This window comes from Ranitomeya variabilis, chromosome 1, assembly GCF_051348905.1.
Source record: "Ranitomeya variabilis isolate aRanVar5 chromosome 1, aRanVar5.hap1, whole genome shotgun sequence".
Taxonomy (NCBI): Eukaryota; Metazoa; Chordata; class Amphibia; order Anura; family Dendrobatidae; genus Ranitomeya; species Ranitomeya variabilis.
In genome coordinates, this window is record NC_135232.1 from 34,570,044 (window position 1) to 34,595,934 (window position 25,891).

At 45.1% G+C, this 25,891-nt stretch overlaps 1 protein-coding gene across 6 annotated transcripts in view; it reads left to right on the forward strand.

Moving 5' to 3' along the window:
• Window positions 1–11,610, forward strand: part of ZFR (zinc finger RNA binding protein) — a 59,248-nt gene extending 47,638 nt beyond the window's left edge. For 4 of the 6 annotated variants that reach the window (XM_077282000.1, XM_077282029.1, XM_077282019.1 and 1 more), the window contains exons 18-21: window positions 388–483; window positions 8,304–8,415; window positions 8,532–8,629; window positions 10,842–11,610. In XM_077282000.1, the coding sequence (XP_077138115.1) occupies window positions 388–483; window positions 8,304–8,415; window positions 8,532–8,629; window positions 10,842–11,021 (486 nt within the window). In that variant the 3' untranslated portion in view covers window positions 11,022–11,610. Of the gene's footprint in view, window positions 1–387; window positions 484–8,303; window positions 8,416–8,531; window positions 8,630–10,841 lie in introns of those variants that run through there. The other 2 variants (XR_013220991.1, XR_013220990.1) reach the window with 2 other exon arrangements.
• Window positions 11,611–25,891: the final 14,281 nt, after the last annotated feature.

The following is a 25,891-nucleotide window of genomic DNA, read 5'->3' on the forward strand; positions in this document are numbered from 1 at the left end:
CCCGTTTGGGATTGTGACTTTGCTTCCCGGCAAAATCGCAGCAAGGAACCAAACAGATTCCCGGCAGCCTTCCAGTCCCTACGTGTGGTTTTTTGTTTTTTTTTTAATTTATTTTTTTAATTTATTTATTTTTTAAATTTTTTTTTTTTCCATTAATTTTTTTAATCTCTCACATTTTAATGAAATTCCCTTTTTTATTGTGTACAAGGCTCACATGTGAAATGTACAGGAGATGACAGTGTTTTTTTATTATTTAGAAATACATGTCCAAAATGCCATCCAGATTGGTAGCTCATGATTTGGGCTCCCAAGCACGATGGTTTTTTTGTTTTGTGTTTTTGCTATAGTGACGATATAAGTAATTGTGCTTTTGTTGTTGCACACAAGGCTAGAGCGAACGGACTGCAGTCCTGTGTCATTGTCATCCGTATCCTGCGGGACTTGTGCCAGCGCGTGCCCACGTGGTCCGACTTTCCCAGCTGGGTACGTATCCTGCTCCCATTGCCCAGTTGTATCGTGAGACTGCAGATGTAATATCCTCTACAATTAAATGAGTCAAAGGGAGATTCTTAACATTTGATCCGCAGCGTCGCGCACTACCAGGTAAGTACTGTATTTTTCGGGCCATAAGACGCTCACGAGGGGTCATTAATGGTAAATTTAATGTACTGGGGTAGAAGAGAGAGGTAATAAATCAGTGTTTCTGTAGGTTATACACACAATTGTGTTACAAATGCACATATAGATACAGCTCTGCTACATGCCCATAGACCTATACGGCTCTGCTACATGCCCATAGACCTACACGGCTCTGCTACATGCCCATAGACCTACACGTCTCTGCTACATGCCCATATAGACACACAGCTCTGCTACATGCCCATAGACCTATACAGCTCTGCTACATGCCCATATAGACACACACAGCTCTGCTACATGCCCATAGACCTATACAGCTCTGCTACATGCCCATATAGACACACACAGCTTTGCTACATGCCCATAGACCTACACGGCTCTGCTACATGCCCATATAGACACACACGTCTCTGCTACATGCCCATAGAACTATACGGGTCTGCTACATGCTCATAGACCTACACGGCTCTGCTACCTGCCCATATAGACACACGGCTCTGCTACATGCCCATAGACCTATACGGGTCTGCTACATGCTCATAGACCTATATGGCTCTGCTACATGCCCATATAGACACACACAGCTCTGCTACATGCCCATAGACCTATACGGCTCTGCTACATGCCCATATAGACACACACAGCTCTGCTACATGCCTATAGACCTATACAGCTCTGCTACATGCCCATATAGACACACACAGCTCTGCTACATGCCCATACAGACACACACAGCTCTGCTATATGCCTATAGACCTACACGGCTCTGCTACATGCCCATATAGACACACACAGCTCTGCTACATGCCCATAGACCTATACAGCTCTGCTACATGCCCATATAGACCTGCTACATGCCCATATAGACACACACAGCTCTGCTACATGCCCATAGACCTATACGGGTCTGCTACATGCTCATAGACCTACACGGCTCTGCTACATGCCCATATAGACACACACAGCACTGCTACATGCTCATAGACCTATACGGTACTGCTACATGCTCATAGACCTGTACGGCTCTGCTACATGTCCATATAGACACACACAGCTCTGCTACATTCCCCTACAGACACACAGCTCTGCTACATTCCCCTACAGACACACACAGCTCTGCTACATGCCCATACAGACACACACAGCTCTGCTACATGCCCATACAGACACACACAGCTCTGCTACATGCCCATAGACCTATACAGCTCTGCTACATGCCCATATAGACACACACAGCTTTGCTACATGCCCATAGACCTACACGGCTCTGCTACATGCCCATAGACCTACACGGCTCTGCTACATGCCCATATAGACACACACGTCTGCTACATGCCCATAGACCTATACGGGTCTGCTACATGCTCATAGACCTACACGGCTCTGCTACCTGCCCATATAGACACACGGCTCTGCTACATGCCCATAGACCTATACGGGTCTGCTACATGCTCATAGACCTACATGGCTCTGCTACATGCCCATTTAGACACACACAGCTTTTCTACATGCCCATAGACCTATACGGGTCTGCTACATGCCCATAGACCTATACGGGTCTGCTACATGCCCATAGACCTATACGGCTCTGCTACATGCCCATATAGACACACACAGCTCTGCTACATGCTCATAGACCTATACGGCACTGCTACATGCTCATAGACCTGTACGGCTCTGCTACATGTCCATATAGACACACACAGCTCTGCTACATGCCCATACAGACACACACAGCTCTGCTACATGCCCATACAGACACACACAGCTCTGCTACATGCCCATACAGACACACACAGCTCTGCTACATGCCTATACAGACAAACACAGCTCTGCTACATGCCTATACAGACACACACAGCTCTGCTACATGCCTATACAGACACACACAGCTCTGCTACATGCCCATAGACACACACACAGCTCTGCTACATGCTCATATATACCTATACTGCTCTGCTACATGCCCATACAGACGCACACAGCTCTGCTACTTGCCCATACAGACATACACGGCTCTGCTACATGCCCATACAGACATACACAGCTCTGCTACATGCCCATACAGACACACACTGCTCTGCTACATGCCCATAGACACACATGGCTTTGTTACATGCCCATATAGACATACACAGCTCTGCTACATGCCCATAGACACACACGGCTTTGTTACATGCCCATAGACACACACAGCTCTGCTACATGCCCATATAGACATACACAGCTCTGCTACATGCCCATAGACACACAGCACTGCTACATGCCCCCATATAGACATACACAGCTCTGCTACATGCCCATAGACACACAGCTCTGCTACATGCCCATATAGACATACACAGCTCTGCTACATGCCCATATAGACATACACAGCTCTGCTACATGCCCATATAGACATACACGGCTCTGCTACATGCCCATATAGACATACACGGCTCTGCTACATGCCCATATAGACATACACGGCTCTGCTACATGCCCATATAGACATACACAGCTCTGCTACATGCCCATAGACACACAGCTCTGCTACATGCCCATATAGACATACACAGCTCTGCTACATGCCCATAGACACACACGGCTCTGCTACATGCCCATAGACACACACGGCTCTGCTACATGCCCATAGACACGGCTCTGCTACAGACACATTTATTTGCACTATACATTACCAGTCTCTCTTGTTTAAAAAATAAATAAATAAATAAATAAAAATGCGTCTTATAGTCCAATACGGTAGATGAGATTTCATCCGATCTCATCTACACATTGTGGATATTTTCGTAAAGTTTTTTTGTTTTTATTCTCAGTGTGTGGATTTTACCCTTTGCAATGGAAAGACAAATTTGCAATATGTGCTCATACCCTTAAATAAGAGTCAGGCGATGTTCAGAACTGTCATTTTTACCAAAGTTTTGTTTTTTTGTTTTTCTCCTATTCCAAAAACGCTGCTTCTTTCTTTACCAACAAGTGAATGACATTTCCAAAAATGTCATTCTCAAAGTTGTTTTTTGTTTGTTTTTCTCTTCGCTTTTTTGAGCTGCCGGCGTTCTTTGCCATCCACAGCGTGTCCGTTCTTTCAGCATTCATTCTATTCATGGAAAAAATGCATCAGAAACGCACGTAGTGACAGTGTTTTACTTGTCACACTGTCTTTGCTGCATTTGTGAACCTACCCCTTCCTCTGCTGCCATTTTCCTTCTTTTTTTTTTTCCTCCAAGAGCCATAACTGTTTTTTGTTCGAGGAGTTTTACCATGGGATGCACTGTAAAGTGGGGAAAAGATTCCAAGTACGGTGAAATTGCAAAAGAAAGTGCAATTCCACAATTGTTTTTTGGGTTTCTATTTAGGATGTTCACTATATGGTGAAACGGACATGGCAAAAGGTAACCTGTCAGCAGGATTGTGCACAGTAAACTACAGACAGTGTCAGGTCGGCGCCGTTATACTGATTACAATGATACCTGATGATGGAATCCGTCTTGTGGTTCTTGTTTAGTCTTTTTTAGTTTTGGGTTAATGATACGATCATGCTCCGGGGGGGACGGCCTGTGGGGGTCTTCATGTGGTGCTCTGCTTAGGTATTCATAATGCACACTGCTGACCTGTCACAGAGACCCCCCCAAAGGGCCACAGCAGAGCACGAGGATATCATTAACACAAAACTGAAAATAGAGATTACACAACAACCACAAGACTGATTCCATCACCAGGTAACATTGTAATCAGTATAATGGCACCGAACTGACACTGTCAGTAGTTACTGAGCACAATCCTGCTGATGGGTTCCCTTTAAGTGGTGAAATCAAATTTGGAAATTTTGTTAAAAATTGTCGCCATTTTCCGAGACCCGTAACAGTCAATTTTCAGGATCTGGAGATGGGTGAGGGCTTATTTTTTGCATCCTGGGCTGGCGTGTTTACTGCTGCAATTTTGGGGTAGATACAATGTTTCAATTACATAATTAAAAATTATTTTTAATTGCGTTATATTGCCAGGTTGCGGTGGCCAAACAAAACCCCATAATTCTGATGTTTAGAATTTTTTTTTCCCATTACGCCGTTAATCAATCAGATAATTTATTTTATATTTTTATCGGATTTTTACAAACACAGTTGCACCAAGTACATTTTTCATGTGGTTAACTAAATTTTTTTTCTCACTTTTTACTGTATTTAATAGTCCCCTTGGGGGACTTGAAGCTGTGATCGTCTGATCGCTTATGCTATACATAGAGCAGCACTTCTGGCTCGTGTTAAATGTGGTTTACAGTGAAGCTCGGCTCCACCCTCAGCTGTTAACCCCTTTCTGCCATATGACGTACTATCCCGTCGAGGTGACCTGGGACTTCATTCCCATGGACGGGATAGTACGTCATAGGCGATCGGCCGCGCTCATGGGGGGAGCGCGGCCGGGTGTCAGCTGATTATTACAGCTGGCTCCTGGCACATTAACCCCCAGAACACTGCGATCAAACATGATCGCAGCGTTCCGGCGGCATAGGGAAGCATAGCGCAGGGAGGGGGCTCCCTGCGTGCCTCCCTGAGACCCTCGGAACAACGCAATGTGATCGCGTTGTTCCGAGCGTCTCCTCGTTCCTCCTCCCTGCAGGCTCCGGATCCAAGATGGCTGCGGTGGGCCTTCCGGGTCCTGTAGGGAGGTGGCTTGCAAGCCTGCAGCACTGCCTGTCAGATCGCTGATCTGACACAGTGCTTTGCAAATCGCTGATCTGACACTATACTGTGATGTCCCACCCTGGGATCAAGTAAAAAAGAAAATAAAAAATTCCTAAATAAATTAAAAAAAATATTGTTTCAATAAATACATTTATTTGTGTAAATAAAAAAAACCAAACAAACAATAAGTACACATATTTAGTATCGCCGCGTCCGTAATGACCCGACCTATAAAACTGTCCCACTAGTTAACCCCTTCAGTGAACACCGTAAAAAAAGAGGCAAAAAGCAATGCTATATCATACCGCCGAACAAAAAGTGGAGTAACACGCAATCAAAAAGATGAATATAAATAAACATGGTTCAGCTGAAAACATCATCTTGTCCCACAAAAAACGAGCCGCAATACAGCGTCAGCAACGAAAAAATAAAAAAGTTATAGCACTCAGAATAAAGCGATGCAAAAATAATTATTTTTTATATAAAATAGTTTTTATCGTATAAAAGCGCCAAAACATAAAAAAATGATATAAATGAGAGATCGCTGTAATCGTACTGACCAGAAGAATAAAACTGCTTTATCAATTTTACCAAACGTAAAACGGTGTAAACGCCCCCCCTAAAAGAAATTCATGAATAGCTGTTTTTTGGTCATTCTGCCTCCCAAAAATCGGAATAAAAAGCGATCAAAAAAAGTAACTTGCCCGAAAATGGTACCAATAAAAATGTCAACTCGTCCCGCAAAAAACAAGACCTCACATGACTGTGGACCAAAAGATGGAAAAATTATAGCTCTCAAAATGTGGAGACGCAAAAACTATTTTTTGCAATAAAAAGCGTCTTTTAGTATGTGACGGCTGCCAATCATAAAAATCTGCTATAAATAGTAAATCAAACCCCCCTTCATCACCCCCTTAGGGAAAAATAATAAAATTAAAAAAAGGATTTATTTCTATTTTCCCATTAGGATTGGGGCTAAAGTTACGGTTTGGATTACATTTACTGTTGGGATTAGGGTTGGGTGTGTCAGGGTTAGGGGTGTGGTTAGGGTTATGGTTGGGATTAGGGTAAGGGGTGTGTTGGGATTAGGGTTTCAGTTATAATTGTGGGGTTTCCACTGTTTCGGCACATCAGGGGCTCTCCAAATGCGACATGGCGTCCGATCTCAATTCCAGCCAATTCTGGTTTGAAAAAGTAAAACGGCGCTCCTTCCCTTCCGAGCTCTGCCATGCGCCCAAACGGTGGTTCCCCCCCAACATATGGGGTATCAGCGCACTCGGGACAAATTGGACAACAACTTTTGGGGTCCAATTTCTCTGGTTACCCTTGGGGAAAAAAACATTGGGGGCTAAAAAACAATTTTTGTGGGGAAAAAGATTTTTTATTTTCACGGCTCTGCGCTATAAACTAGTGAAACACTTGGGGGTTCAAAGTTCTCACAACACATCTAGATAAGTTCCTTGGGAGGTCTAGTTTCCAATATGGGGTCACTTGGGGGGGGGGGGGGTGTTTCTACTGTTTAGGTACATCAGGGGCTCTGCAAATGCAATGTGACGCCTGCAGACCAATCCATCCAAGGGTATGTTCACACTGATCATCTTGGCAGGAAAGAAGCTGCATCAAAAACGCAGGTTTAGGTGCGTTTTTTGGTGCATTTTTTTTTTCTCTTTGTCTATGCTAATGTCCTTGGATTTTCTGCAGCAAAAACGCAGCAAATAATGATACCTGCGTTTTTGCTGCTTTTTTTTCAACACCCATTCAAGTCAATGAGTGAAAAAACGCAGCAAAAACGCTGAGAGAAGTGACATGCTCTATGTCCAAAAAACGCAGCAAAGCATAAAATACTTTTCAATCAAAAAACCAATGCGTGTGCATGAGATTTCTGAAATCTCATAGGCTTTGTTGGTATTGTAAAAAGCAGCTGAAAATTAGCCAAAAAACGCCCTGTGTGAACTTACCCTAAGTCTGCGTTCCAAACGGCACTCCTTCCCTTCTGAGCTCTGCCATGCGCCCAAACAGTGGTTTACCCCCACATATGGGGTATCAGCGTACTCAGGACAAATTGCACAACATCTTTTGGGGTCCATTTTCTCCTGTTACCTTTGGAAAAATAAAACAAATTAGAGCTGAAGTAAATTTTTTGTGAAAAAAAAGTTAAATGTTCATTTTTTAAAACATTCCAAAAATTCCTGTGAAACACCTGAAGGGTTAATAAACTTTTTGAATGTGGTTTTGAGCACCTTGAGGGGTGCAGTTTTTAGAATGGTGTCACACTTGGTTATTTTCTATCATGTAGACCCCTCAAAATGACTTCAAATGTGATGTGGTCCCTAAAAAAATAGTGTTGTAAAAATGAGAAATTGCTGGTCAACTTTTAACCCTTATAACTCCGTCACAAAAAAAAATGTTGGTTCCAAAATTGTGCTGATGTAAAGTAGACATGTGGGAAATGTTACTTATTAAGTGTTTTGTGTGACATATCTGTGTGATTTAAGGGCATGAACATTCAAAGTTGGAAAATAGCAAAATTTTCGCCCAATTTCCGTTTTTTTTTTTTTCACAAACAAACGCAAGTTATATTGAGGAAACTTTACCACTAACATGAAGTACAATATGTCACAAGAAAACAATCTCAGAATCATCAGGATCCGTTGAAGCGTTCCAGAGTTATAACCTCATAAAGGGACAGTGGTCAGAATTGTAAAAATTGGCCCGGTCATTAACGTGCAAACCACCCTTGGGGGTTAAGGGGTTAAATCACATGATGGCTGATGAAATCATCCATCATCTGCTGGGAAATATTTTATTTTTTTTCATTATTTGTTGATTCTGGGAATGTAACCGGTTTTCTCTATGAAATTCACCGCCAATTATTTCTTTTAAAAAAAATAAAATTTTATAAGCAACCGAGGACCAATCTTGGCGATTCCCTTCTGACGGGGGCGCCCGGGTAGTTCTGACCGCTGATGTTCTGTCTTACAGGCCCTGGAGTTACTGGTGGAGAAGGCAATAAGCAGCTCGTCGGGCCCCCAGAGCCCTGGGGACGCTCTGAGGAGGATCTTTGAGTGCGTTTCATCTGGCATTATATTAAAGGGTAGGTAATTCAGAGGAAACACAAAATAAATGACATTGTGGCACATGCGGCAGAACATCGGCGCCGACTCCAGTACACCTGTGCTGCATTTTAACCCGTTCGCCCCTCTCTGGCAGGTGGGCCGGGGTTACTTGACCCCTGCGAAAAAGAAGCTTATGACACTTTAGCTACTATGACGGACCAGCAAAGGGAGGACATCACCTCCAGTGCGCAGGTAACGTTTCCTCACGGACCAGAGGGTACAGCTTGTCTGATGTTCTCTTTCTCTCGCCGGCCCTTTAAGATATTACACTGTGGGCCGATTATCCGGCCTTTGCTTTTCTGGCCCATGTTAATTATTTCCAGCACTTTACAGATGTTGTAGTTGCTAGCGGGTGATGACGTCCGTGTAGACGGCACCAAAATAAATGCACGTTTACTAGAGGGGTTTTCCGGGGTTTACGTATTGTTTGCCTTTTGTTTAGAAGAAGTCATTAAATTCAGATTGTTGGGGTCCGGTTCCCCTCTGATCAGCTGTTTTCTGTCCCGCCTGGACGTATGTAGAGAAATCCAGGACACCAGACGTCCTCCTTTGTTAACTTTATTAGTATAGAAAACGTTTTCACAACGTTTTGGCCATTCAGGGCCTTTATCAAACCATAAAAAAGAGAAATATGTTTGTGGCTTGATGAAGGCCCTGCGCTGACAAAACATGACTTTTCTGTACTAATAAAGTTACCAGTGAAATGACTAGTGGTGCCTGGATTTCTCTGTGGGGCTACAACCTTGAGAAGGTTTGCACCAAAGATACGCGGCCAACGGGGCATGGCCGACGGGTGTGGGCGACAGAGGGGCAGACGCGGGACTCATCTATTGCAAGTATGGATGTACGCACGTAGAGTTCGGTCACCACAGCTCCATATACTCTGTAGTCACCTCTCCCAAATACTGTAGCTCTGCTGCCATTCACTACAATAACAGAAAGCTGCAGTACCTAAAACGGCCACCACATAGTAACGGCGCTGTGCTGTTCTGACTACTTCCGGCCCACATATTTAGCCCCTGAACGACCGCCTATACGCCTCTTAACGTCGGCAGTTAAGGGTATTTAATACTCCGAGAAATAAGTGTAGGGCGCCCCCAGAGTAAGAATTTCTCTGGGATCTCAGCTATCGGGGGTAACTGAGACCCCAGAGAACATGATTCGAGTTGGTTTTTACCGACCCCAGTGTTCCGATCGCCGTTTTAATGGAATAACGGGGACCGCAAAAAAAAAAGTCAGATTTCCCATTTAATTTGTCTCTCCTCTGATGTGAGCTCACATCAGAGGAGAGAAAATGGGGTCTCCTGTTTCCCCCCGGTACCTTCGGTGTCCCTGGACCCTCCTGCATCCATCCCCCGGTCAAGGCCCCCGGCGTATTCTGGGAAGAAAATGGCGGGCGCAGTTCGCCCGCCGAGATCGGCCGGCACCTGGCAACTATAGGAAATGTTTCCTATTGCTTCATTTTGATCACTGTGATAGATGCTATCACAGTGATCAAATTAAAAAAATAAATAAATCAAACCCCACTTTATCACCCCCTTAGTTAGGTAAAAATAGTAAAATAATTTTTTTTTTTTATTATTTCCATTAGGGTTTAGGTTGGGCTAAAGTTAGGGTTAGGATTACGGTTAGGGGTGTGTTAAAGTTATGGTTAGGGTTGGGACTAGAGTTAGAATTGGGGGGTTTCCATTGTTTAGGTACATTAGGGGGTCTCCAAATGCGACATGGCGCCACCAATGATTTCCTTCCACATTGCTTTAGTTCTCGTGAAGCACCTGAAGGGTTAATGAACTTCTTGAATGTGGTTTTGTGCACCTCGAGGGGTGCAGTTTTTAGAATGGTGTCACTTTTGGGTGTTTTCAGTTAATTGAACCCCCCCAAACTCACTTCAAATGTGATGTGGTCCCTAAAAAAAAAAAAAAAAATGTTTTGTAAAAATGAGAAATTGCTGGTCAACTTTTAACCCTTATAACGTCCTAACAAAAAAAAAATTGTTTCCAAAATTGTGCTGATGTAAAGTGGGCATGTGGGAAATGTTGTTTATTAACTATTTTGTGTGACCTATCTCTCTGATTTAAGGGCACAAAAATTAAAAGTTTGAAAATTGCAAAATGTTCACAATTTTTGCCAAATTTCCGTTTGTTTTTTTTCATAAATAAACGCAAGTTATATTGAAGAAATGTTACCAGTAACATAAAGTACAATATGTCACGAAAAAACAATCTCAGAATCAGTGGGATCCGTTGAAGCTCCAGAGTTATAATCTCATAAAGTCAGTGGTCAGAATTGTTTAAAATTGGCCCGGTCACTAAGTGGTTAGTCGCCTTCTGCTTGTCCGACCTCCACCCCGTTCCCCGTCTTGTCCTGCCGTGTAGTAATTGCTGCATTTCTTGTCGCCCCGCAGTTCGCACTCAGGCTTCTCGCCTTCCGGCAAATCTTCAAGGTGCTGGGCATGGATCCGCTGTCGCAGACGAACCAGCGCTTCAACATCCACAGCAACCGCAAGAGAAGACGAGACAGCGACGGAGTGGACGGCTTCGAGGCCGAGGGGAAGAAAGATAAAAAAGATTACGATAACTTCTAGAGGAGGAGGCGGTGGGCGTCAGTCTCCGGGAGATCCACATTTCCACTAACAGAGATGTTTCATCCCCGTCTGCCGCAGGGTTACGTGTCCTGCTGGCCGCGGCCTCACGTGGTAACCCTGCCCCAGACCCCGATGCCTCATCTCCGGAGTTTGTTAATAGGTTAAATATTTGTATAGTCGTTAAAGCGGAAGCGCTCCTTTCCCCTGCCGCCATAGTGCCGCTGTCCGCCTGCCGGGGGCGCTCACACCGCTCCTCCGCACGTGGCCACTTCCACCATCGTCCGGCCCTCGCCCCCGGTGACCTCTCCTAGTAGTTGTTTTTAATTTCCGGCCGTGTTTTGTGTTGCATTGTGTGAATTCGGCAGGGGAAGGCCTCCCTTAGGTGTACGTTACATGAGTAGGTATGGCATGTGCCCTCCTCACTAATTTCTTCTCTGTTCTTGTAAATTGATCCACAAGGATGTGTCGTGCGAAGACTAAAAAGCATTTTTAATTTTATTTTAATTTTTTTTTCCCTTCCTTTGCAACTTTCAGCACTCGAAAGTAAACGTTTCTGGAAATCTCGTGGCAATTGTCTCAATGGGATAAATATATATATAGAATTGTAACTAAGGCAGGGTTTTTTTTTAGTTTTCATTGTTTTAATCTATAATCATACGCCACTTTTTTTTTTTTTTTCCAGCACCTGACTGCCACGTCGCATGATTATTACTTTTTTTTTTTTTATTATTATTATTATTATTTTAAGTTTGCTTTTATAACATTACATCCGTTTGCAAACTATTCTCATTTTGATAGATAGCAAAACCTGACTGTGAAGTAGGTTACACAGGAACACGCAGAGGTCTGTAAACTGCGGCTGTGATACTACTGCTGTCAGCATGCTGGGTGTTCTGGGAGTTGTAGTGTCACAGCAGCTGTAAAGGCAGCCACAGGTTGAAGTGTGCTGATTTAGAGGAGGGGGTTCCTACCTGGGGCACAGATATTAGGGCGACGCGGGCGGTAATACCTCCAGAAATAATCCCAAAACAGACAGGTGTGTGGTCAGTAAGATTAAATTACCATAGTAGCACATACAACCCTCAGCCAGGGGTGGCGCTGTTTAAGATGAAAGCAGCCATGTTTTCTAATGGTGAAAAAACCCGTAAATATTATACAAGATTAAATATTATACAAGACCACAGCCCCTTTCTCAGTGTAGAAAGCGCAAGTCCGTTTAAAGGCGAGTTCACACATCGCATTTATTTCACATCCGCATTTCTGCCTGCACCAGAATAGACCATGAATTTCACATGTAAAACTTGCAGATTTTCCCTGCTCCCCCATGTGAAGAATACCTCTTTATAAGGAGGTTTCCCTCCAAAGAAAGCTCTTGTAATTGTGGGAGACTGCAGTGGAGAGGGCAGCGCTGCCGTCAGTCTGTGCCGGGAGAGGGCAGCGCTGCCGTCAGTCTGTGCCTGGAGAGGGCAGCGCTGCCGTCAGTCTGTGCCTGGAGAGGGCAGCGCTGCCGTCAGTCTGTGCCTGGAGAGGGCAGCGCTGCCGTCAGTCTGTGCCTGGAGAGGGCAGCGCTGCCGTCAGTCTGTGCCGGGAGAGGGCAGCGCTGCCGTCAGTCTGTGCCGGGAGAGGGCAGCGCTGCCGTCAGTCTGTGCCTGGAGAGGGCAGCGCTGCCGTCAGTCTGTGCCTGGAGGGGGCAGCGCTGCCGTCAGTCTGTGCCTGGAGGGGGCAGATATCACATCTGTGGAACGGGTGTCCCAGAACCTCTTTCCAATTAAAAAAAAATTAATAAAAAAAAAAAAAAGGTTGAGTCCAATAACGCATGTATAGGAAGCCTTCTTTTAAGGATATAGACACCTTCACCATTTAAAACATACTTTTTTTTTGGCCAAATCACTTTTGCAATTGGGTTTAATTGAAGAAGAAAGTTTGTACTGTTTGTCATTTATAGCTCCGGTGTTGCTGAATGATCTAACTGAGAATCCGTCAGTGAGCTCGTTCTGATGGGGAGGGTGTATAAGTCTTGGCACTTTGTGATCATCGATCTGATCTCTGATCACAGTGCACGTCGGGAGCTGCGCGGCCGGTCCGTCCCTTGTGATCCGAGATCTCATCAATGATCAGGGACTTATGACCGAGCCCTCAGGCTTGTATACAGAGTGTCCATAGGTGTCCTGACCAGGGGTCAGCAGCCGTATAGGCTTCACTTGGGCTCTAGTTTGGGTCCATAGACTTCGTGGTGATATATTACCTACATGTGAATGCAGCCGTAACTTCGCTCCTGTTGGTTTATGATCAAAGTTCAGCTCAACTTTCATAAGTCACCAGATGAAGGCTGAGAGAAAGGAAGATAAGAGCCGTAACATGTCGGAGAGCTCACTGATGGATCCTCAGCTTCCTCATTCTTATCATTAATGCTTTGTATAGAACTTGGCTATGCTGGGACTCGTCCAATCACTGCTGCAAAGTCAAGAAATGTTGATTTCTAGGCCCAGTCCTTTCCATGAGACAAGAGATCGGCCTTGATTCTTTGGACGGCTTTAGTATAATTGTATATATGTGGATTTTCCCACCACTCGCGAGCAGCGGATCTTTAGAGTAAGTTCACATTTTGCAGATTCTCTCTCCGGAAATCTCTGCATAATAAAATACCAGCATTGTTAAGGAGACTTAACTAATTCTCAATCCTCCACTGTGTAAAAATGTCTGCATCATAAACCTCGTTCCACCTCTGCGGGAAAGGCCCACTGCGTGGAATGGGCCTCTGCGTGGTGGTCGACCCTCTGCGTGGGATGGGCCTGTGTGTGGTGGTCGACCCTCTGCGTGGGATGGGCCTGTGTGTGGTGGTCGACCCTCTGCGTGGGATGGGCCTGTGTGTGGTGGTCGACCCTCTGCGTGGGATGGGCCTGTGTGTGGTGGTCGACCCTCTGCGTGGGATGGGCCTGTGTGTGGTGGTCGACCCTCTGCGTGGGATGGGCCTGTGTGTGGTGGTCGACCCTCTGCGTGGGATGGGCCTGTGTGTGGTGGTCGACCCTCTGCGTGGGATGGGCCTGTGTGTGGTGGTCGACCCTCTGCGTGGGATGGGCCTGTGTGTGGTGGTCGACCCTCTGCGTGGGATGGGCCTGTGTGTGGTGGTCGACCCTCTGCGTGGGATGGGCCTGTGTGTGGTGGTCGACCCTCTGCGTGGAATGGGCCTCTGCGTGGTGGTCGACCCTCTGCCTGCAATGGGCCTCTGCGTGGGCATTTACCTTTAAGTGGTGATCTTCAACCTGCAGTTCTCTGCTGCAGAACTACAGCACTCATCATGCCCTGGTAGCCCATACCTGTCAGGACATGGGAGGAGTTGTAGTTTTGCAACAGCTCAATAGTCCTAGGGGAGTTTCTAGTGCAAAGATTGGCCCCGGTCCCACCAGTCACCTGACTGTCACCCATAGAATATTACCGGGGCTTCTGTCCTCTGAATAAGGCTCTGGTCAGGTCCGGCCCCCGCTGTTGGGTGATGTGCTGCAGGGGGCTTCCTGCTCATGTGATCTCTGCCAGTAAAACCATTTGTTGTCAGCGCTGCAGTGAAATAAAATTGGAAGTGGACAATCTTGAGTTGACGTCGTGTGTGCACACGTGATTTATTTTGTTTGTTTTTCTTTGAGAGCGATGGAAAAATTAAAAAAAAAAAGCTTCTGTGTTCTAGAAGCAGCGCCACCCCTGCCTACAGGCCGTGTGTGGTATGGCACCTCCACCCTATTCACTTTAGCTAAGCTGCACTGTCAGATCAGATGTAATCCTGTACAACGCCTGTAACATGCAGGCAGTCTGCTGTGTGGGAGATGAACCTTCAGACTGACCCCACACACGCTGCCGTATGAGAAACTTTCCTGCCTCGCATGTATTATGGGGGCTGGAGCTCCTTATAAGGCAGGTCCAGCTGTGTGGTACAGCCACCATCTACCTCCAACAGCAGCAACCAGAGCCAGCTCCAGTCACAGCGAGTTAAAAAGTTAAGTAATTACAAAATATGGAGGAAAAAAACCCCTAAATATAGGCACATAGATAAAATACAGCTACGTCTGACAAATTGGAGCCGTGGGAACGTTTGGGTAAGAAGTATGTCCACTTGCCCAAGACTGCATGGACCAGGGCTCGTAATCCACATATTCGCAAATATCGATTGTTCAATGACCTTGCGTCCCTGTCGTACAAAGATAACCGACAATAACCTGTAGGAGCCAATATAAGAGGTAAATGGCAGCCATTCAGCAATTATCAACATTCAGACTTCCATGACAATAGTCCGTGTTTCTTGACGAGCTGAAATTCAATTGTCAAGGTTCAGACAATAGCCTATGTCTCCTGGCCTTCTGAAAATAGACGTCTGGATTATTAAAATTAAATGCGGTGTCGTCACACCAGTCAATTATTTATTTTTTATGGTTCTGCAAAAAAAAAAAAGTTAAATAACAATATAAAGTGATCAAAATGTTGTAAGAACCCCCAAATTTTATCAATGTAAACTACTGTTCACTGTGAAAAAGTGTGAGCCCCTCTCCCTGCTCCTCACAAAGTTATGGCTCTAAGAAAAAGGCAACCACAAAACAAATTTTTTTATTCCGGATAAAGTTCAGAATTCTTTTAAGCCAGTAAATAAAATTTAAAGGCAAACTATGAAAGTTTGGTACTGACGTGAAGAATCGCGTGTCAGGCCTATGATTACTGTGGAATTATCGGGGGGAATTTCACAGCACTTGGATTTTCTTTCTCGCTTTCCAATAAATTACATGGTAAAATGAACGGCGTCGCTCCAAACGACAACTCATCTAAGGGTATGTGTCCACGTTCAGGATTGCATCAGGATTTGGTCAGGATTTTTCATCAGTATTTGTAAGCCAAAACCAGGAGTGGGTGATAAATGCAGAAGTGGTGCAGATGTTTCTATTATACTTTTCCTGTAATTGTTCCACTCCTGGTTTTGGCTTACAAATACTGATGTAAAATCCTGACCAAATCCTGATGCAATCCTGAACGTGGACACATACCCTTAGAAGGAAAACAAGTCGTCATGGAAGAAAGGGAGAGAAAAACGTCAGGAAGGGGGTAAAACCCATCCACACACATACTATTTTGAGGCTTCACTGATCCTATCCAGATACATTGTATCTGATTAATGTGCAAAAATAATAATCACAAGAAAATAACAATAGTGGAATGACCAAAAAATATAGTAAAACACCGGAATCTGCAGGTGTCCGCCAGTTCTACAGCTACAAATGCTACAACTTAATAATAATAATAATAATAATAATCTTTATTTATATAGCGCCAACATATTCCGCAGCGCTTTACAGTTTAACAGTTTCAAACACAACAGTCATTGGTAACAATGTTAACAATACAGCAATAAAGCAAAATAAGACGACCCTGCTCGTGAGAGCTTACAATCTACAATGAGGTGGGGAGATACAAAGCACAGGTGTGTATTTACATTTATAACTTAGACTATGGGGGTCCCTACAGGTAGTGGCGGTGGAGATAACGATCCAACACGTCCGATTTTGGAGTGCAGATACTTTTGTTTTTGGCAAGAGAAGATTCTAACCGGCTCTGCTCGAGAACACGGGGAAAACCCTCCGGAGATTGGAGGAGTCAGGAGACGCGGTCAGTTGATGGCTATCTACTATGGATAGAACCCCTTAGTCGTAGTATTGCGTTCTTGCCTACACGTGTAGTTTTGATATCGGCACGGCTGGTTACTTTCCATGCAGAAATTTCCACAGTCCACAGATAAGATTTACTGTTACTGTATTCTACCATGGATTTTCTGCCAGTCCAGATTGACTCTTCAGTATTTCCATCACAGGTCTAAGGGTATGTGTCCACATTCAGGTTTGCTTCAGGCTTTGGTCAGGATTTTATGCAGGTAAAGTCCTGACCAAAAATGCACCTGAGGCCACTGGCAGGTCACCTGCAGTGTTCCTGCATGTTTTGCTCATTTTAGCAACATGCTGCATTCTGAAAAAACGCACCGCATGTGCGTTTTTGCGGGAATTCCGCATGCGTTTTTAATGCACAGTGGAGACGGGATTTCATTAAATCCCCTCCACTATGCTGTAACATCTGGACGCTGCGTCAAAAACGCAGCGTTTCCTGAACGTGGACACATACCCTTACACTTCTCAGACTTTCCCAACTACTAATGTCGTCCCCATCAAACAATGAAAAATTTATATACAGTGCCATAAAATAGTGTAAATACCGCCAAAGAGTGGCCAGATAGCAGCTCCATACATACTTGTCAAGGAAACAACTCCGCTGCCTCCAATCAGAACAATTACACAATTGACAAATGATGGATGAGGCCGCGGCTGCTTCCACTACTAGGCCAGTTATTAGATAATTCACATTGAGCGTATGGTATATACACCTCTGATTCTGACGCATGGAATATATATATATATATATATATATATATATGTGTGTGTGTGTATATATATATATATATATATATATATATATATATATATATATATATATATACCTCGAAATGGTTACTGCCACCTCCACAACAACAAAAAAGGAACCGCTACTAGCTGCCACCGCCAATCGTTTATACAGGCCGATTGGACACACGTTATAAGTAGCGTATGGCTTCAGGGGTGCGGTTTACAGAACAAGAGGAACAGCAATATTACATTTTATATATTTAATCCAGAAAGATAGGCAGTGTTTATAGAAAATATACAAAGGGGTTACAAGGTGGGAACAAAACAATATATATACAATTACATAAAATAAAAAGAATGACTAAATGTGATATCGAAATGGCTCAGTGCTTAGCGGAGAGAAGGACTCCGACTGGGAAAATAAATGGACAGAACTCACTGAGAACTATGTCTTCCAAGGATTGACAAATGACCCAGAGCAAAATACTGCTAAAAGATACCTCCACACACCCCTCCTTGATAAAATCTCGGGGGCAGATTGTGAAAAAAGTTTTTTTGTTCTGGTTTCGAAGATTGTAGAACCCTACTGGATTTACCATAGTGGCTTTGCTGAGATTCGTCAGGGCAAAATTATATAATTTTCGAGAATGGTGAAATGTCCAACTTTGATCTGTGTTGTGGATCCAACTCGTCAATGGTCCCATAGAGAACAAGTCAGATAGCACCCGGATGCCATTTTCTACTAATTAGTCCGGATTCAGGCAGCCATATTGAAAATTCGGCCAGTTTAGACTGCAAATTGTGCGTGTGATCGGCTGCTGGGGCAGCGCCGTGTGATCATCCGCATTGTAGACGGGGCCAGAGATTACTTTCTTTGCAGCCATTATCCTGCAAAATGGATCATAATAATGCATGCTGCGATTCTTTTTCCATGCAGACCATTGATTCCCATGGAAAACTGGCAATGATGGGTCTGCGAGCTTTCTCGACGAGCCACAAGGACCAATTATGATCTCTTCAGAACGAGGTGGGGGAAGCTAATACATTTTTTTTTCTAATAGGAGAAAAACAGATGCAACAAGGATTGAAAAGGAGCCACTGAAATAACACATTTTTTCTCATGTGAAATAATTAAAAAAAAAAAAACGCACAATGCAATTCCAAACTTTACAAATGAGGATTTTCTAAGTCTTCCTGACTTAGCATCCTTCCACTATTATTTATGAAATTATAATTTTGCGTCCATGTTTGATTGTCGTTATGTTGTAATTATAATTTTGCAATCACTTTCTTTGTTATTGCTGGCTGCAGACAGCATGAAAAATGGTAAAAGTGAAGCATGTTTGCAGCACACCGAGCTATTCCTCTAATGTCCACAGGGTGGCAGCATCGTGTAACCTTTGGTAATAAAAAATAGTAGTAGCCTTTTCTCTGGTGTTGGGGGATTGGGGGCGAGAGCCTGAGGCCTCGTTCACACGTTCAGTATGTGGTCAGTATTTTACATCAGTATTTGTAAGCCAACACGAGGGGAGCAGATACTGAAGGTGTGAGCGTGGCCGCATGGATATTCTCCTGGGGTGTAGTAGAGAAGTAGAGGCTTTATGGAGGCTTCCCTGCTGGCTTTGGGAGAAGAAAGTAGTTATGGATATTTCCCTTGTGGTCTGTGGTAATGTAGGGGCTTTAGGGTTATTTCTCCGGTGGTCTGAGGTAGTGTAGGAGCATTAGGGTTATTTCTCTGGTGGTCTGTGCAAATGTAGGGGCCTTAGGGTTAGTTCCCTGGTGGTCTGGGGTAGTGTAGTGGTCTTAGGGTTATTTCTCTGGTGGTCTGTGCTAATGTAGGGGCTTAGGGTTAGTTCCCTGGTGGTCTGTGGTAGTGTAGGGCCTTAGGGTTATTTCTCTGGTGGTCTATGGTAGTGTAGGGGTCTTAAAGTTAGTTCCCTGGTGGTCTATGGTAGTGTAGGGCCTTAGGGTTATTTCTCTGGTGGTCTATGGTAGTGTAGGGCCTTAGGGTTATTTCTCTGGTGGTCTATGGTAGTGTAGGGGTCTTAGGGTTAGTTCCCTGGTGGTCTGTGGTAGTGTAGGGCCTTAGGGTTAGTTCCCTGGTGGTCTGTGGTAGTGTAGGGCCTTAGGGTTATTTCTCTGGTGGTCTATGGTAGTGTAGGGCCTTAGGGTTATTTCTCTGGTGGTCTATGGTAGTGTAGGGGTCTTAGGGTTAGTTCCCTGGTGGTCTGTGGTAGTGTAGGGCCTTAGGGTTAGTTCCCTGGTGGTCTATGGTAGTGTAGGAGCATTAGGGTTATTTCTCTGGTGGTCTGTTCTAATGTAGGGCCTTAGGGTTATTTCTCTGGTGGTCTATGGTAGTGTAGGGGTCTTAGGGTTAGTTCCCTGGTGGTCTGTGGTAGTGTAGGGCCTTAGGGTTAGTTCCCTGGTGGTCTATGGTAGTGTAGGAGCATTAGGGTTATTTCTCTGGTGGTCTGTTCTAATGTAGGGCCTTAGGGTTATTTCTCTGGTGGTCTATGGTAGTGTAGGGGTCTTAGGGTTAGTTCCCTGGTGGTCTGGTGTAGTGTAGGGGTCTTAGGGTTATTTCTCTGGTGGTCTGGGGTAGTGTAGGAGCATTAGGGTTATTTCTCTGGTGGTCTATGGTAGTGTAGGGGTCTTAAAGTTAGTTCCCTGGTGGTCTATGGTAGTGTAGGAGCATTAGGGTTATTTCTCTGGTGGTCTATGGTAGTGTAGAGGTCTTAGGGTTAGTTCCCTGGTGGTCTGTGGTAGTGTAGGGCCTTAGGGTTATTTCTCTGGTGGTCTATGGTAGTGTAGGGGTCTTAAAGTTAGTTCCCTGGTGGTCTATGGTAGTGTAGGGCCTTAGGGTTATTTCTCTGGTGGTCTATGGTAGTGTAGAGGTCTTAGGGTTAGTTCCCTGGTGGTCTGTGGTAGTGTAGGGCCTTAGGGTTATTTCTCTGGTGGTCTATGGTAGTGTAGGGGTCTTAGGGTTAGTTCCCTGGTGGTCTGTGGTAGTGTAGGGCCTTAGGGTTAGTTCCCTGGTGGTCTATGGTAGTGTAGGAGCATTAGGGTTATTTCTCTGGTGGTCTGTTCTAATGTAGGGCCTTAGGGTTATTTCTCTGGTGGTCTATGGTAGTGTAGGGGTCTTAGGGTTAGTTCCCTGGTGGTCTGTGGTAGTGTAGGGGTCTTATGGTTAGTTCCCTGGTGGTCTATGGTAGTGTAGGAGCATTAGGGTTATTTCTCTGGTGGTCTATGGTAGTGTAGGGGTCTTAAAGTTAGTTCCCTGGTGGTCTGTGGTAGTGTAGGGCCTTAGGGTTATTTCTCTGGTGGTCTATGGTAGTGTAGAGGTCTTAGGGTTAGTTCCCTGGTGGTCTGTGGTAGTGTAGGGCCTTAGGGTTATTTCTCTGGTGGTCTATGGTAGTGTAGGAGTCTTAAAGTTAGTTCCCTGGTGGTCTATGGTAGTGTAGGGCCTTAGGGTTATTTCTCTGGTGGTCTATGGTAGTGTAGAGGTCTTAGGGTTAGTTCCCTGGTGGTCTGTGGTAGTGTAGGGCCTTAGGGTTATTTCTCTGGTGGTCTATGGTAGTGTAGGGGTCTTAGGGTTAGTTCCCTGGTGGTCTGTGGTAGTGTAGGGCCTTAGGGTTAGTTCCCTGGTGGTCTATGGTAGTGTAGGAGCATTAGGGTTATTTCTCTGGTGGTCTGTTCTAATGTAGGGCCTTAGGGTTATTTCTCTGGTGGTCTATGGTAGTGTAGGGGTCTTAGGGTTAGTTCCCTGGTGGTCTGTGGTAGTGTAGGGGTCTTATGGTTAGTTCCCTGGTGGTCTATGGTAGTGTAGGAGCATTAGGGTTATTTCTCTGGTGGTCTATGGTAGTGTAGGGGTCTTAAAGTTAGTTCCCTGGTGGTCTGTGGTAGTGTAGGGCCTTAGGGTTATTTCTCTGGTGGTCTATGGTAGTGTAGAGGTCTTAGGGTTAGTTCCCTGGTGGTCTGTGGTAGTGTAGGGCCTTAGGGTTATTTCTCTGGTGGTCTATGGTAGTGTAGGAGTCTTAAAGTTAGTTCCCTGGTGGTCTATGGTAGTGGAGCATTAGGGTTATTTCTCTGGTGGTCTGGTGTAGTGTAGGGGTCTTAGGGTTATTTCTCTGGTGGTCTGGTGTAGTGTAGGGGTCTTAGGGTTATTTCTCTGGTGGTCTATGGTAGTGTGGGGGTCTTAGGGTTATTTCTCTGGTGGTCTGGTGTGGTGTAGTGTAGTGGTCTTAGGGTTATGTCTCTGGTGGTCTGTGCTAATGTAGGGCCTTAGGGTTAGTTCACTGGTGGTCTGGGGTAGTGTGTTGGTCTTAGGGTTAGTTCTCTGGTGGTCTGGGGTAGTGTAGTGGTCTTAGGGTTATTTCTCTGGTGGTCTATGGTAGTGTGGGGGTCTTAGGGTTATTTCTCTGGTGGTCTGTGCTAATGTAGGGCCTTAGGGTTATTTCTCTGGTGGTCTGGTGTGGTGTAGTGTAGTGGTCTTAGGGTTATGTCTCTGGTGGTCTGTGCTAATGTAGGGGCCTTAGGGTTAGTTCACTGGTGGTCTGGGGTAGTATAGTGGTCTTAGGGTTAGTTCTCTGGTGGTCTGGGGTAGTGTAGTGGTCTTAGGGTTAGTTCTCTGGTGGTCTGGGGTAGTGTAGTGGTCTTAGGGTTATTTCTCTGGTGGTCTATGGTAGTGTGGGGGTCTTAGGGTTATTTCTCTGGTGGTCTGTGCTAATGTAGGGGCCTTAGGGTTAGTTCACTGGTGGTCTGGGGTAGTGTAGTGGTCTTAGGGTTAGTTCTCTGGTGGTCTGGGGTAGTGTAGTGGTCTTAGGGTTAGTTCTCTGGTGGTCTGGGGTAGTGTAGTGGTCTTAGGGTTAGTTCTCTGGTGGTCTGGGGTAGTGTAGTGGTCTTAGGGTTAGTTCTCTGGTGGTCTGGGGTAGTGTAGGGGACTTATGGTTATATTTTTGGTGTTCTTGAGAGGCAGAGGCCTCCCTAGTGGTGGGGTGGCTCCAGGAATGTGTTCATTCTCATTCCCCGTACAATCAGTCCATTCATTACACTGGTAGCCATTGATCTGGATGGCCTCTATGTAATACAGAGCTGTTATCCTGGGGTACCGGCCTCACCGCAGACAATGTGAAAGGGGTCGAAAACATTTTGTGAAGAGTCACTCAGGGGTCAGACTGTGGGGTCCAGGGTGGGGACATCCATACTGGTGACTCTTACTGGTTCTCCCCTACCGCTGCCGTCTATGATAATCCCCCCAGGACTGGAGTAATATTGTTAATATCGTCCATATGTCACGTGACGCGTCTCACCCCTGTATATTCATATAAACCAGCGCGTCTAATTATAACCATGTAACCTCTCGCACGCTCCCGCACCGGACGCTGCCGCCATTATATCCCATCATGCATTGCAGCAGATGGACAGATGGCCACAGATTCCATGACAGGATGTTCTCATCCCCGAACAGTTCCTGCACTCAAAACTAAGGATTAAAAATCCTCCAAAAGACATTCAGACCCAGCATTCATTAAAGTAAACATATGTACCCCACCAGGATGTTTAGGAGACCCCCAAAATAAGAGTAACGCCTCATATCTGGAGCCCATATGGCAGCGGATCCAAATAATAAGGCCAAAGCCCCAGTGTATTGCCACGATGACTAGCAGCAACCAATCACAGCGCAGCTTTCATTTCTCATTCTGCTTTTCAAAAATTAAAGCCGAGCTCTGATTGGTTGCTATGGGCAACAATTAAGGATTTTCTTGTTCTGTGCAAAACAAACCCGTTATATGGCGGGTGCGCGATCCGTAGGCCGAGGTTCACACTGCAGCTGCATTTTAACGTCCACATTATGGCCAGCAGCCTGCGAATCGCTCTGCTGAACCAAACACAAATGAGTGTAATGTACAATCACCAATGTTTTATGAGGCCCAGAGACGGGTGTACAAAAAGCACTTTGATACGTTTGGGATCACCGTCCCTGTTCTCACCTGAAGAATCAAACATAATGAATGCCATAAAAATAAAACTGCAAAAAAGGCAATTTGTTGTTTTTTTTCACCATTTTACCACACACAAAAAATTTTTCTATGATTTTCTGTGTTCTATATGGTAAAGTGAAAGGTGTCACTCAATTATACAATTTTTTCCATGAAAATGAAGCCATATGGATATGTGGACGGACAAATTAAAAAAGGTTATAAAGAAAAAGAGTAAGAAAATAAAAATGAAAGCACAAACACGTAAAATGTACTGGTCATGAAGGGATTTCATTAAGAAGTTGTTGCGCCTGGTCACTTGCCCTCTCACCTGGTCACTTGCCCTCTCACCTGGTCACTTGCATTCTCACCTGGTCACTTGCCCTCTCATTCATTGACTTGCCTCTTACCTGTTGACTTGCCCTCTCACCTGGTCACTTGCCCTCTTACCTGTTGACTTGTCCTCTCACCTGGTTACTTGCCTTCTCACCTGCTCACTTGCCCTCTCCTGTTGACTTGCCCTCTCACCTGTTGACTTGCCCTCTCACCTGTTGAGTTGCCCTCTCACCTGTTGACTTGTCCTCTTACCTGTTGACTTACCCTATCACCTGGTCACTTGCCCTCTTACCTGTTGACTTGCCCTCACTCGTTGACTTGCCCTCTCACTCATTGACTTGTCCTCTTACCTGTTGACTTGTCCTCTCACCTGGTCACTTGCATTCTCACCTGGTCACTTGCCCTCTCATTCGTTGACTTGCCCTCTTACCTGTTGACTTGCCCTCTCACCTGGTCACTTGCCCTCTCACCTGGTCACTTGCCCTCTCACCTGGTCACTTGCCCTCTTACCTGTTGACTTGTCCTCTCTCCTGGTCACTTGCCCTCTCACCTGGTCACTTGCCCTCTCTCCTGTTGACTTGCCCTCTCTCCTGTTGACTTGCCCTCTCTCCTGTTGACTTGCCCTCTTACCTGTTGACTTGCCCTCTTACCTATTGATTTGTCCTCTCACCTGGTCACTTGCCCTCTCTCCTGGTCACTTGCCCTCTCACTTGTTGACTTACCCTCTGTCTGCACAAAGTACATCTGACCATGCGATGCGGTAATATAGGAGCTTTCACATTGCGTTCTGTGTCGCAGTCGGGGCATATGCCCAAAATCCCACGCAAAACGGGATCTGGACATATGCCCCAACGGGGACAATTGTCTATAATGGTGCACTTTTTTTGGGGGGGTGTACGCCTATAGGAGGCAGATGGACAAAAATGATGCTTGTCAGAGTTCCCTCTTCCGTCACCATTATAGACAATTGGCTCCGTCACCGCATGTGTCCAGATCTCGTGTTGCGTGGGATTTCGGACATATGCCCCGACAAGGGCACAGAAGACAATGTGAAAGTACCCTTATATTCTGGACCCACCTTGGGACGGCGCCCTCGCATCCTGCACCGTTGTCCGGCCGTTCTCACTGACTCTCAATCAGCTCGTCAATGGGAAAGCTGCTAAATTAAGCTATGTTCACACTAGGCGTTTTTCTCTGGGTTTTTTTCTACAGGTTTTGCTTGTTGCTGCATTTTTTGGCATTTTTGTCATGCTATATTTGTCTCTTGAGCATGCTGATAAAGTTTAGTGCAAAAAAAATCAGATTTTTGGCACAAACAAACCTGATATCTGTGTTTTTTTCACCACCTTTTACATTCAATGGGTGAAAAAGACTGGAAAAAAGTAGAAGTGACATGCTTTGTTCTGCAAAAACCAAGCAAAGGTGCAAAATACTGACAAAAAAACCAAGCTGCGTGCATGAGATTTTTGATCTCTCATAGGCTTTGCTGGTACTGTAAAACGCAGCTGAAAATTTGCAATAAAAAAATGCTGAAAAAATGTCTAGTGTGAACATAGCCTTAAAGAGAAAAGTTATGATTGGTCAGTTTTACAGAATATAGTCCAGACAGCATTAGTCAGAACATGGACGTAACGTTTTCATACACTGCTCAAAAAGATAAAGGGAACACAAACAACAGAATATAGCTCAAACTTCTGTCAAATCAAACTGTCCACTTCGGAAGCAGAACTGATTGACAATCAATTTCACATGCTGTTGTGCAAATGGAATAGACAACAGATGGAAATTATTAGCAATTATCAAGACACACTGAATAAAGGAGTGGTTCTGCAGGTGGGGACCACAGACCACATCTCAGTACCAATGCTTTCTGGCTGATATTTTGGTCACTTTTGAATGTTGGTTGTGCTTTCACACTCGTGGTAGTATGAGACGGACTCTGCAACCCACAGAAGTGGCTCAGGTAGTGCAGCTCATCCAGGATGGCACATCAATGCGAGCTGTGGCAACAAGGTCTGCTGTGTCTGCCAGCGTAGTGTCCAGAGTCTGGAGGCGCTACCAGGAGACATGGAGGGGGCCGTAGGAGGGCAACAACCCAGCAGCAGGACCGCTACCTCAGCCTTTGTGC